This window comes from Miniopterus schreibersii (genome assembly GCF_964146895.1).
Source record: "Miniopterus schreibersii genome assembly, chromosome: 9".
In the NCBI taxonomy this organism is placed as follows: domain Eukaryota; kingdom Metazoa; phylum Chordata; class Mammalia; order Chiroptera; family Miniopteridae; genus Miniopterus; species Miniopterus schreibersii.
The window spans coordinates 40,125,508-40,139,901 of NC_138118.1; the positions used below are offsets into that span (position 1 = coordinate 40,125,508).

A 14,394-nucleotide genomic window follows, 5' to 3' on the forward strand; every position below is an offset into this window, starting at 1 on the left:
ATATTGTACCAAACTTGTGTCTCTGGAATAAATCCCACTTGATCATGGTGTATGAAGTTTTTAACATAGTGCTGGATCTGGTTTGCTAATATTTTGTTGAGGATTTTAATATCTATGTTCATCAAGGATATTTTCTTTCTTTGTAGTGTCTTTATCTGGTTTTGGAATTAGGATAATGCTAGCCTCATAAAATGAGCTTGGGAGTGTTCCCTTTTCTTGAATTTTTTGGAATAGTTTGAGAAGGATAGATGTTAGTTGTTCTTTGAATGTTTGATAAAATTTACCTGTGAAGTCATCTGGTCCAAGACTTTCGTTTATTGGGAGTTTTTAGATTATTGCCTCAATTTCACTAGTTGTAATCTGTTTACTCAGATTCTCTAATTCTTCTTGATTCAGTATTGAAAGATTCTTTGTTTCTAGGAAAACATCCATTTCATACAGATTGTCCATTTGTTGGTATAGAGTTATTCATCATATTATCTTACAATGCTTTGTATTTCTTTGGTGTCAGTTGTTACTTCTCTTTCTGATTTTCTTTATTTGGGTCCTATTTTTTTTTTTATGAGTCTGGTGAAATGTTTTTTGATCTTGTTTATCTTTTTAAAGAATCAGCTCTTGGTTTCATTGATATTTTATATATATTTTTAAACTCTGTTTCTTTCATTTTTGCTCTGATCTTTATTATTTTCTTTCTGTACTCACTTTGGGCTTTTTATGTTGTTCTTTGTCAATTTTTTAAAAAAATGTATCTTCATTGTTGAAAGTATTACGGATGTCCCCCTTTTTACCCCCATTGAACACCCTCCACCCTACCCCAACCCCCCACAACTCCCAGGCCTTCACTGCACTATTGTCTGTGTCCATGAGTGTTATGCATATAAGTTCTTTGGTTAATCTCTTCCTGCCCGTTCCCCTCCCACCTTCCCTCTGAAATTCATCAGACTGTTCCTTGCTTCCATGTTTCTGGATCTATTTTATTTATCAGTTTATTTGTTTATTAGATTTTACATATAAGTGAGATCACGTGATACTTGTATTTCTCTGACTGCCTTATTTCACTTAACATTATGTTCTTCAGGTCCGTGAATACTGTCAAAAAGGGTAAGGGATTCTTCTCTTTTTATAGCTGCATAGTATCCCATTGTGTAAATATATGACATCTTTTTTATCCACTCACCTACTGATGGGCAGGCACTTGAGCTGTTTCCAGATCTTAGCTATTATAAATAGTGCTGCTATGAACATAGGGGTGAGTATATTCTTTCTGATGTGTGTTTCTGGATTTTTAGGATATATTCCTAGAAGTGAGATCACTGGGTCAAATGGCAGATCAATTTTTAATTTATTGAGGAAACTCCATACTGTTTTCCATAGTGGCTGCACCAGTCTACATTCCCTTTTCTCCACACCCTTGCCAGCACTTGTCGTGTGTTGATTTGTTGATGGTAGGCATTCTGGCAGGTGTGAAGTAATACTTCATTGTCATTATAATTTGCATCTCTATGATGATTAGTGACTTTGAACATTTTTTCATATGTCTCTGGCCATCTTTGGAGAAATGTCTGTTTAGGACCTTTGCTCATTTTTAATTGGATTGTTTGTCTTCCTTTTGTTAAGTTGTATGAATTATTTAGGACATTAAACCCTTATCAGATGTGTCATTGGCAAATATGCTCTCCCATACAGTGGGCTCCCTTTACATTTTGTTGATGGTTTCTTTTGATGTAGTCCCATTTGTTTATTTTCTCCCTTGTTTCCCTTGTCCTAGGAGATGTATTGGCAAACGTATTTTCAAGAGATGTCTGAGATTTTGCTGCTTATGTTTCCTTCAAGGATTTTTATGGCTTCATGACTTACATTTAAGTGTTTTATCTATGTTGAGTTTAATGTTGTGTATGGTGTAAGTTGGTTGTCTGCTTTCATTTTCTGCATGTACCTGTCCAGTGTTCCCAACACCATTTATTGAACAGATTGTCTTTACTACATTGTACGCTCTTGCCTCTTTTGCCAAATATTAATTGAGCATAATGGCTTGGGTTTATTTCTGGGTTCTCTATTCTGTTCCATTGATCTAATATCTTGTGCCAGTACCAGGCTGTTTTGATGACAGTGTTTTTGTAGTATAATTTGATATCCAGTATTGTGATCCCTCCTACTTTGTCCTTCTTCCTCAAGACTGTTGCAGCTATTCAGGGTCCCCTTTGGTTCTCTCTATATTTTTTAAGTATTTGTTCTCAATCTGTGAAATATGTTATGAAATATGGTACTTTAATGAGGATTGCCATACATCTATAGATTGCTTTTGGTAGTATGGACATTTTAATGATATTAATTCTTCCAATCCATGAACACGGTATATATTCTTCCAAGTGTTTGTATCTTCCTCTATTTCTTTTTTCAATGTACTATAGTTTTCAAGTATAAGTATTTTAACTCCTTGGTTAAATTTATTCCAAAGTATCTTGTTTTTGTTGCAATGGTAGGTGGGATAATTTTTTTAGTATTTCTTTCTGAGAGTTCATTATTGGTGTATAAAAACACCACTGATATCTGAATGTTAATTTTGTATCCTGCTACTTTGCCAAATTCATTGATTAAATCTAGTAGCTTTTGGTGGAGTCTTCAGGGTTTTTTATGTAAAATATCATGTCATCTGTGAATAATGACAGTTTCACTTCCTCCTTTCCAATTTGGCTGCCTTTTATTTTTTTGTCTCCTGTGATTTCTGTGATCTTCCAGTACTATGTTGAATAGGAGCAGTAAAAGTAGACATCCCTATCTTGTTCCTGTTTTTAAGGGGAATGATTTTAGTTTTTGCCCACTGAGTGTGATATTGGCTGTAGGCTTGTCGTATATGACCTTTATTATGTTGAAGTATAATCCCTCTATTCCCATTTTGCTGAGAATTTTTATAAAAAATGGGTGCTGGATTTTGTCAAATGCTTTTTCTGCATCTATTGATATGATTATATAATATTTATCTTTCATGTTGTTTGTGTGATGTGTTATATTTGATTTGTAAATATTGTACCAGACTTGTATCCCTGGGATAAATTTTGCTTTATTATGGTGAATAACCATTGTAATATTTTGTTGACTATGATTTGCTAATATTTTGTTAAGGATTTTGGCATTTATGTTCATCCAGGGATATTGTCCCATAATTTTTTTTTTTTTTTAATATATCTATTGATTTCAGAGAGAGGAAAGGAGGGGGAGAGAGAGACAGAAACATCAATGATGAGAGAGGCATTGATCAAGCCCGCAACCTGGGCATGTGCCCTGACCGGGAATCGAACCCCGATCGCCTGGATCCCAGGTCGACGCTCAACCGCTGAGCCACGCCTGGCCGGGCAAGTCGCATAATTTTTTTTGTAGTGTCTTTATCTGGTTTGGAATTAGGATGATGCTGGCCTCATAAAAAGAGCTTGGAAGTGTTCCTTCCTATAGGATTTTTTGGAATGGTTTGAAGAGGATAGGTGTTAGTTCTTCTTTGAATGTTTGGTAAAAATCCCCTGGGAAGCCGTCCAGACCAGGGCTTTTGTATGCTGTCAGTTTTTTTATTACTGCTTCAATTTCATCAGTTGTTATTCACCTGTTCAGGTTTTGTGAGCCTTCCTGATCCAGCCTTGGAAGATTGTATTTTTCGAGGAATTTGTCCATTTCGTTGAGGTTGTCCAGCAAGTTGGCATATAACTGTTCATAGTACTTTCTTACAATCCTTTGAATTTTTGTTGGGTTAGTTGTTATATCACCTCTTCCATTTCTGGTTTTATTTATTTGGTTCCACTCTCTTTGTGTTTTTTTTTTAAATTTTATTTTCATTTAAAATATTACAGATGTCCCTTTATCTCCCCAATGACCCATTCCACCCTGTCCCCTCCCCCTCCCCAGTCCCTCTCCCCACCATTGTCCATGTCCTTGGGTTGTGCATATATGCATATAAATTCTTTGGTTACTCTCTTCCCCTCCACCCACCCGCCCTCCTCCATCCCTTTAACATACGTCAGTCTGATCTATGTTTCCATGTCATTGAATCTATTCTGTTCATCAGTTTAATTAAGTTCTTTAGATTCCACGTATAAGGGAGATCATGTGATATTTGTCTTTCTCTGCCTGGCTTGTTTCATTTAGCATAATATTCTCCAGGTCCATCCATACTGTCCCAAAGGGTACAAGATCCTTCTTCTTTATAGCTGTGTAGTATTCCATGGTGTATATGTCCCACAGCTTTTTTATCCACTTATCTACTGATGAGCGCTTGGGCTGTTTCCAGATCTTAGCTATTGTACACTGCGCTGCTATGAACATAGGGGTGCATATATTCTTTCTGATTAGTATTTCAGGACTCTTAGGATGTATTCTTAGAGGTGGGATCACTGGGTCAAAAGGCAGATCCATTTTTAATTTTTTGAGGAACCTCCATACTGTTTTCCATAGTGGTTGCACCAGTCTGCATTCCCACCAGCAGTGTACCAGGGTTCCCCTTTCTCCATATGCTAGCCAGCAGGAGTCATTTGTTGATTTGTTGATGGTAGCCATTCTTACAGGTGTGAAGTGATACCTCATTGTGGTTTTAATTTGCACCTCTCTGATGATTAGTGACATTGAGCATTTTCTCATGTGTCTCTTGGCCATCTCTATGTCCTCCTTGGAGAAGTGTCTATTCAGGTCCTTTGCCCATTTCTTAATTAGGTGGTTTGTCTTCCTCTTGCTGAGCAGTGCAAGTTATTTTTACACTTTGGAAATTAGCCCGTTATCAGATACATGCTTGGCAAATATGTTTTCCCAGTCCATGGGGTTCCTTTGTATTTTGAGGCTGATTTCTTTTGCTGTGCAGAAGCTTTTTAGTTTGATGTAGTCCCATATGTTTATTTTTTTTGTTGTTTCGCTTGACCTAGGAGATGTATCACTGAAAATTCCTCTACATGGGATGTCTGTGACTTTACTGCCTATGTCTTCTTCCAGCATTTTTATGGTTTCGTGACTTACATTTAAGTCTTTTATCTATTTTGAGTTTATTTTTGTGTATGGTGACAGTTGGTGTTCTAAGTTCATTTTTTTGTATGTATCTGTCCAATTTTCCCAGCACCGCTTATTGAAGAGACTGTCTTTACTCCATTGTATGCTCTTGCCTCCTTTGTCAAATATTAACTGACCATAATGGCACGGGTCTATTTCTTCGGTCTCTGTTTTGTTCCATTGATCTATATGCCTGTTGTACCCATACCATGCTGTTTTGAGTACAGTGGCTTTGTAGTACAGTTTGAAGTCTGGTAATGTGATCCCTCCCAGTCTGCTCTTTCTTTTTTCTCAAGATGGCTGCAGCTATTTGGGGTCTTTTTTGGTTCCATATAAATTTTCAGAATGTTTGTTCTAGGTCTGTGAAATATGCTGTTGGTATTTTAATAGGAATTACTTTGAATTTATAAATTGTTTTAGGTAGTATGGACATTTTAATGATATTAATTCTTCCACTCCATGAGTATGGTAAATTCTTCCACTTGTTTAAATCTTCCTCTATTTCTTTTTTCTGTGTCCCATAGTTTTCCAAGTACAGGTCTTTTACATCCTTGATTAAGTTTATTCCTAAGTGTCTTTATTTTTTTAGTTACAATGGTAAATGGTATTGTTTTGTTAGTTTCTCTCTCTGAAAGTTCATTGTTGGTGTATAAGAATGCCATTGATTTCCAGATGTTGATTTTGTATCCAGCTACCTTGCCAAATTCGTTTATCAAATCTAGTAATACTTTGATGGAGTCTTTAGGGTTTTCTATGTATAATATCATGCCATCTGAAAATAATGATGGTTTTACTTCTTCCTTTCCAATTTGGATTCCTGAGATGTTTTCTTCCTGTCTGATGGCTGTGGCTAGGACTTCCAGTGCTATGTTGAATAAGAGTGATGAAAGTGGACATCCCTGTCTTGTTCCGGTTTTTAATGGAAATGGTTTTAGTTTTTGTCCATTGAGTATGATGTTGGTTGTAGGTTTGTCATATATGGCCTTTATTATGTTGAGATATGATCCCTCTAGTCCCACTTTGCTGAGAGTTTTTATCAGAAATGGGTGCTGGATTTTGTCAAATGCTTTTTCTGCATCTATTGATATGATCATATGATTTTTGTCCTTCATTTTGTTTATATGATGTATCACATTTATTGACTTGCGGATGTTGTACCAGCCTTGCATCCGGGAATATATCCCACTTGGTCGTGGTGTATGATCTTTTTAATGTATTGCTGGATCCAGTTTGCTACTATTTTAGTGAGGATTTTAGCATCTATGTTCATCAGGGATACTGGCCTGTAATTTTCTTTCTTTGTAGTGTCTCTATCTAGTTCTGGGATTAGGATGATGCTGGCCTTATAAAAAGAGTTTGGGAGTTTTCTCTCCTCTTGAATTTTCTGAAAAAGTTTGAATAGAATAGGTGTTAATTGTTCTTTGAATGTTTGGTAAAACTCGCCTGTAAATCCATCTGGTCCAGGACTTTTGTTTGTCGGGAGTTTTTGATTACTGCTTCAATTTCATTAGTTGTTATCGGCCTATTCAGGTTTTCTGCCTCCTGATTCAGCTTTGGAAGGTTGTATGCTTCTAGGAATTTGCCATTTCACCCATGTTGTCCAATTTGTTTGCACATATTTGCTCATAGTATTTTCTTACAATCCTTTGTATTTCTTTTGGGTCAGTTGTTATATTGCCTGTTTCATTTCTGATTTTATTTATTTGGGTCCTCTTTCTTTGTTTCTTAATGAGTCTAGCTAAAGGTACATCAATCTTATTTATATTTTCAAAGAACCAGCTCTTGGTTTCATTGATTTTTTGTATTTTTTTTTAGTCTCTATGTTATTAATTTCTGCTGCTCTGATCTTTATTATTTCCTTCCTTCTCCTTCCTCGGGGCTTTTCTTGCTGTTCTCTTTCTAGTTCTTTTAGTTGTTGTGTTAGAGGCTTCATTAGATCTTTTTCTTGTTTCTTGAGATAGGCCTGTAATGCTATGAATTTTCCTCTCAGGACTGCTGTCGCTGTGTCCCATAGATTTTGGGTTGTTGTCTGTTCCTTTTTTTTCTTCTAGGAAGTGTTTGATTTCTTCCTTGACCTCATTGGTAACCCATTCATTATTTAATAACATGCTATTTAGCCTCCATGGGTTTGAATGTTTTTGAGTATTTTTTCTGTAGTTGATTTCTAGTTTCATGCCATTGTGATCTGAGAAGATGCTTGATATTATTTCAATCTTCTTGAAGTTGTAGATACTTGTCTTGTGTCCTAACATGTGGTCAATCTTTGAGAATGTCCCTTGTGCATTTCTGAAGAATGTATGTTCTGCAGTTTTGGGGTGAAATATTCTGTAAATGTCAGTTAAATCCATCTGATTATGTGTGTCATTTAGAGTGTTTCCTTGTTGACTTTTGTCTGGAAGATATATGCATTGAAGTCAGTGGGATGTTAAAGTCTCCTACTATAACTGTATTGCTATTGATCTCTCCCTTAAAGTCCTCCAGGAGTTTTTAAAAAATATATATTTAGATGGTCCTGTATTGGGTGCATATATGTTTACCAGAGTTATTTCCTCTTGTTGGATTGATCCCTTTATTACTATGTAATGATCTGCATTATCTGTTCTTATGGCCTTCATTGTGAAGTCTGTTTTGTCAGAAATGAGTATTGCTACCACAACTTTTATTTTCATTTGCATGGAAATTTTTTTTACATCCCTTCACCCTCCTCCTTTATGAGTCTTTTGTTGTGAGGTGGGTTTCTTTTAGGCAGCATATATACGGCTCATTTTTTAAAACCCATTAAGCTGCCCTTTGTCTATTGATTGGAGTATTTAATCCATTTACATTTAAGGTTATTATTGATAAGTACTTATTTATTGCCATTTTAATTCTTTATGCCTATGTTTCTCTCTCTGTGTTTCTTCTTATTACAGTAGTCCCTTTATCATTTCTTGCAGTGCTGATTTGGTGGTGATAAACTCCTCTAACCTCTTTTTTTGGTCTGGGAAGCTCTTTATTTCACCATGTATTTTGATTGATGGCCTTGCTGGATAGAGTTTTCTTGGTTTCGGATCCTTGCTTTTCATTACCTGGAATACATTATGCCATTCCCTTCTGGCCTGTAGAGTGTCTGGTGAGAAATCAGCTGACAGCTTTATGGGAGTTCCTTTGTAGGTATCAATTTGCTTTTCTGTTGCTTCCTTTAATATTCTCTTTGACTTTAACTTTTGACATTTTAATTATGATGTGCTTGGGTATGTGCCTTTTTGGGTTCTTCTTGCTTGGGACTCTGCATGCCTCCTGAACTTGTTTGACTTTTTCCTTGATCAGGTAAGGGAAGTTTTCTGCTATTATTTTTTCAAACAGGTTTTCTATCCCTTGCTCTCTTTCTTCTTTTGGTACTCCTATGATGAGATATTGTTAATTTTCATGTTGCCCCACAGCTCCCTTAAACTGTCCTCCTGGTTTTGAATTTTTTTTTTCATTTTGGTTCTCTGATTCAGTGATTTTTTCTACTGTGTCTTCTAATTCACTTGTGTGATCCTCTTCTTCCTCTACTCTGCTGTTTATTCCTTCCAATGTATTCTTTATTTCTGCCATATCATTCTTCATTTCCAAATGGTCATGTTTCATAGTTTCTATATCTTTTCTCATGCTGTTGAGCATCCTTATAGTCATGACTCTGAACTCAGTATCTGATAAATTGCTTATCTCCATTTAAGTTAGCCGTTCTTCTGGAGAATTCTCTCATTCTTTCATTTCAGGCTTGTTTTTTTGTCTATCCATTTTGGCTGCCTGTTGTCTATGTATTAGGTAGATCTGCTAAGATTCCCAGTGTTTTTGGAGGGTCTCTGGTGCAGGCCAATGTCAGATGCTGTCTGTGACTGGCCCTTAGTACCCTCTTTATTGCTATCAGTGATCCACAGTTTGTGGCCTCCTCATCTGGGACTGGGTGTGTTTGGAGAAGAACAAGATGTGCTCCAAGATCTCTTTTTACTTGGCCTGGGTCCAGATGCAGATCAGGCAAAGATCAAAGCACCCAGAGATCCACTTCTGCCTGCAGACTGATTGTTATTCTCAGTCTCATAATGAGTCTCAGGCTGTATACTACACCAAGGTATAAGTTCCACAAGGTTGGGTGAGAGGTTTTCCAATGTGTGGGGCAATTGCTCCCCCACCCTCTAGGCAAAAGCTGCCTGGATGGTAAAGGTCTGCCTGAGAAAGATGTCCTCTGCCATATGGGGTAATTACTCAGCAGAGGTATCCAGACTGCTGCCCTCTGAGCTCTATCCCCAGAGTCAGCAGCCCTACATTCTCCTCACAGCTGTAGTCCACTCTGCCCTCCCTCTGCTGGAGCACAAAGTGAGTGTCTGCATGTGAAATTTTCTGCTTTGGCCCTTTAAGGGGGTGCCTGCATTTTCAGCCATCTCTTCCTGACAGATAGAAACCCCTCTACTTTTCACAGTCAGATGTTATGTAGGCACTTTTCCCAGTTTGGTTCTCTGTGCTAGGGAGCCCTGTTTGTGGTTTAGACCCCAGACTACTCAGGTGGAATCATCTGCACCTTCGATATTCCTCCAAATGTCAGCTGCTTCCCTTGGAAACCTGGCCCACCCTCTCATGCCTCCACACTTCCTACCAGTCTTTATGTGTTCCCCACTTTACATCCTTGGTTATAAGGGTTCCTTCAGCCGGTCTTCAGTTGGCTATTCAGTTTTACCCCCCTATATTTTAGTTGTAATTCCAGATTGGTCTTGGGATAATGTCAATATAGCTTCCACTTAATCTGCTGTCATCTTGGAATTTCAGAAGTTTATTTTATATATTTAGATGTTGCTATCTTGGGTGCATACATGTTTACTAGGATTATATCCTTTTGTTGGATTGATCCCTTTAGTATTATTTAGTGACTTTCATTGTCTCTTGTTATGGCCTTCATTTTGAAATCTATTTTGTCAGATATGAGGATTGCTAACTCTGCTTTTTATTTTAGTTTCCATTTGCATGAAATTTTTTTCTATCCCTTCACTTTCATCCTGTGTGAGTCTTTTGTCTCTTGTAGACAGCATATGTGTGGGTCATGTTTTCTTATTATTCGGCTACCCTTTATCTTCTCCTTTATCTTTTTGTTGTCTGGGAAGCTCTTTATTTCACCTTTACTTTTAAATGATAGCCTTGCTGGTTGAAGTAGTCTTCATTGTATGTCCTTGCTTTTTGTCACTTTGAATATTTTATGCCATTCCCTTTTGGCGTGAAATGTTTCTGTTGAGAAATCATCTGGAAACTTTATGGGAGCTCCCTTGTAGGTAACTAAATGTCTTTCTCTTGCGGCTTTTAAGATGCTCTCTTTGTTTTTAACCTTTGGCATTTTAATCATGATGTGTCTTTGTTGTAGAGCTCCGTGAGTTCATCTTGTTTGGGATTCTCTGTGCTTCCTGGACATGTGTGTCTTTTTCCTTCACCAGGTTAGGGGAGTGTTCTGTCATTATTTCTTCAAATAGGTTTTCAATCCCTTGCTCTCTCTCTTCCCCTTTGGGTACCCCTATGATCTGATATTTTCCAAAGATCTCTTAACCTATCCTCATTTTTAAAAATTCCTCACCTGAAAACGGTTCCATTGATTTTAAAGAGAGGATAGGTGAGAGAGAGAGAGAAACATTGATTCATTGCTTCCCATTTATGCGCAGACTGGGGATTGAACCCACAACTGGGTATGTGCCGTTAGTGGTATACAAAATCACCTTATCTTGGTATATGGACAATGCTCCAACCCACTGAGCCACCTGGCCAGGGCTATCCTCATTTTTTAAAAATCCTTTTTCTTTTTGCTACTTTGATTTGGTGTTTTTTTCTACCTTTTTCTCCAAATTGCTGATTCAAATCTCTGCTGCATCCAACCTACTCTTTATTTCTTCCATTGTATTTGTTATTTTAGATATTGTATTTTTCATTTCCAACTGGTCCTTTTTTATGTCTTCTATGTCCTTTTTCATGCTCTTGAGCATCTTTGTAGCCATTATTTTTAACTCTATATCTGATAAATTTGCTTACCTCCATTTCATTTAACTGTTTTTCTGAAAATTTCTCCTGTTCTTTTATTTGGGGACTATTTCTTTGCCTCCTAATTTTCACTGCCTCTTTGTTTTTTCCTATGTAGTAGATAATTCTTCTATTACTCCCAGTCTTTGTGGGCTTTATGTAGTAACTTTCTTGTGGGGTCCAGTGGTGCAGTCTCCTTGATCATCTGAGCTGGGTGCTTCAGGAATGTTTCTTGTGTTAGTAATGTGACCCTCCTGTTGTATGTAATAAAGTCTTGATTACTATTGGCTCACTTGTATGTGAAATCAACCCTCAGGCTGACTGACTGTGAGGATCAACCCCAACCACAGCTTGCAATCAGAATTCGCCTCAGTAAGTTTTGGTGCCTGCCGAGATCTCCGTTTGGATGTGCTACTTGTGAAACTTATTGGACCCTGCTCTGATGTTGTCTGATGTTGGCCACTGAGTGTGTTGGTTCTGGGTCTCTTGGGAGGGACTCTGGTGCAGGCCAGTATAAGATGCTGCCTGTGCCTGGCCTTTGGCAACCTGTTTGGAGCTACAAGTGATCCACAGTTTGTGGCTTCCTGTGCTGGGCCTGAGTGTGTGCCTGAAGGACCAAGCCGTGCACCAAGGCCTGCTTTTATCATCAATGGGCCAGGTTGGATGGGGGTTAGCAGCAAAAATTCTATGATTAAGTACTGGCGCCTTGTGTTATTTGTCTTTGTATTTCTGGGTGATCAGTTCTTAGCATGGGACCTTGTGTAGCCCAGTGCCCCTTTGAGTATTTAGTTGAAAGGAATATCGGAAGATGGTGAAGGTAAACTTACCATGTGCCTGACTCCAGTAATTTTAATACCATCCTTATGAAGTAGGTTAATACTTTAGTCAGATAACTTTGGTTCATTGTTTAACAAAAAATTGAGTACCTGTTATGCATCAACATTGTGCCAGATGCTTTGGAAAAACAACAACAAGGAATAGCTTTTGTCTTTTAAGTCACGTGTGGCCTACTGGGGGAAACAGATTAGTAAATAAATAAATGCAACCTAGCATGACACTGGGTCAAGGTCACACAGCCTGCGAGTGGTGGAACTGTAATTAAAATATAAGTGTGTTCATCTCCAAAACCACCAAACCAAGATGCTTCCAGAACAGAAAAACTAGCTGGGCTAAGAGTGAATTCTCAGAGAAGCAAAACAACAACCTTGCTCTATTATTTGAGACCATTATTAAATCAAACATTTTGTTTTCTTTGCAAACTAGGTTCTTCAGAAGCTTGGAAAAGCTGATGAGACAAAAGATGAACAGTTTGAAGAATATGTCCAGAACTTCAAACGTCAAGAGGTAAGTGCATTTATCTAGTTTCTGGAGTGGGAAATGGGTTGACAGTGTTTGTGCTTTAGCATATAACTAAAATGTTTTAAGGTTGAGGAAAGAACTTAATTGGGATTGGTCTTATCCTGAGAGTAAAGCTTGCTAGTTCTGTAGACTTTCCTGGGGAGGGTGAAGAAAGAGGCAGTAGACACTGCAGGAAGATTTGTGTTTTAGAATCTCAGGACATTAAGACTTTGCTTGTCTGGAGCCTTTCAACACAGTTACAGATTTATAGGAAAGGTGATGCGTTTAGTGGTTTATATTCCACTGAGTATTAGCAGTATTTAGATACTTCTGGCAAAATTTCTTCAATTGCTGCCTGCTTCAAGACCATGCATTATTCTCAGTGGGGACTATATCTCCCCTACGAGGGTGAAAAAATCATACTCTTTTATGTGTATATATTATATAAACAGATATATAGTGTATCTGTGGTATTAAAATTTCATGGGGGGTGATGTTAGAAAAAAATATGTCTAAAAAAGCTCCTCAGAGGAGGCCATAATGAAAAAAGGTTGAGGAGCATGATTTGTGGTACTTTTCCTTTAGTGGGCTGCTATGTATTTAACAGACACAGGAATAAAGACACAGTTTTAAAAATTATTTGTTTATATCTCTAAGGCTTGGATAATTGGTTAGTATATCACTCTTTAGAGATCATGCAAGAAGATCAGGGAGAGGGAAGATACAAGTGGAGCCTCTGAGGTTAGAAGCTTCAAATCTGGAGGTCATTATAAAGGTGAGAAGAAGGCTGGGCCAGAGAGGGTTTCCAGACCCTCTGGAAAATGGGGTTTGGACATGGGGACAACATAAGGACATGGATTTATTTTCCTGCTGTCATTGTAGCTATCAGTGTCAACCGAGGAAATTGGGGGCCTCAGGGATGAGTATATGAGAAAAGAGAGAGGGGATTTGGAGAAGAAAACAGTAATAGAGAAGAAAATAAATCATGTCAAAATAACTGAATATTATAGAAAGCATTGGATTTATGAAGATAGAAAATGGAATTCCTAGAGAAATGTTGGATCTAGGTCTATAAAATTAGGTTTCTCCCAGTCTTCTCTGGTAGAACAAATTTTCTGTGTCTTCCTGTGCTCTCACTTGGTGAGTTCTCATACATTCTCGCATGCATTAGGATAACACATACATGTCAATATCTTAGATCAAGACAACCTCCTACAGAAAAACTTGTCATTTAGTATATTCCCTGGTTTACAGGGCAATCCTAAATGTCTGCTTTAAGGGATTGGATTTGGATAGAAGAAGTGACTCATGTTTACAGTTTTCCATACTTGAGGATTTACACTGTATCATTTGAAACCTAGTCTTCCCACCTGGTATATTGCTATGGAGCTAATTAGTTCTTTGTTGTTGGATTTTATCTATCACTTTTATTGCATTATGATGTTAGCACCCCAGAAGACTAACCTTGGGAAGCATCAAGTTCAGGAATGCATTCATGACAAGGAAACACTGCATTTTGCAGTTGCAGTGAATTTTTATTGCTCTTATTTGGACTTTGTTGACTGAACCAGGTGGGTATTGTTTTTTGTCTAAAGTGCTAGAGACAAGTGCAGTTGAATAAGTTAACTTCATCAGTTAAATGATGTGTGCCACTAGGAGCTGCAGCATGAGATAACTTTACAGTGCTTCTCTGCCATCTATTTTTGTCACTATATAATTTTCAAACAATATATAATTTTATGAAATACATATTTTATGCATTTGTATAAAATGAAAATGTGTATGACATACATTTTCAAATGATATATTATCATTATTGAAACCCAATACGTAGTTCTTTCAAGAATATTAGCAGATTTCAGTATCATGGTAAAACTTCAAAATTGGGGGAAATTTGCACAAGCAAATCTACTTTATAAGAGTGAAACAAATAGAATGCAACTGTAGAAATAGTATGTCTCACAGAGGCTCCTGACCACGTTCAGTTCCTTTTGAAAATCTTATTGCATCAAAAAC

At 37.4% G+C, this 14,394-nt stretch overlaps 1 protein-coding gene across 3 annotated transcripts in view; it reads left to right on the forward strand.

Moving 5' to 3' along the window:
* The window catches only part of LOC308561935 (amphiphysin), a 240,406-nt gene that overhangs the window by 91,971 nt on the left and 134,041 nt on the right, over nt 1-14,394 (forward strand). For 2 of the 3 annotated variants that reach the window (XM_081147581.1, XM_081147583.1), the window contains exon 2: nt 12,304-12,384. In XM_081147581.1, coding sequence (XP_081003707.1) covers nt 12,304-12,384 — 81 coding nt within the window. Of the gene's footprint in view, nt 1-12,303; nt 12,385-13,068; nt 13,154-14,394 lie in introns of all 3 variants that reach the window. The other variant, XM_081147582.1, reaches the window with a different exon arrangement.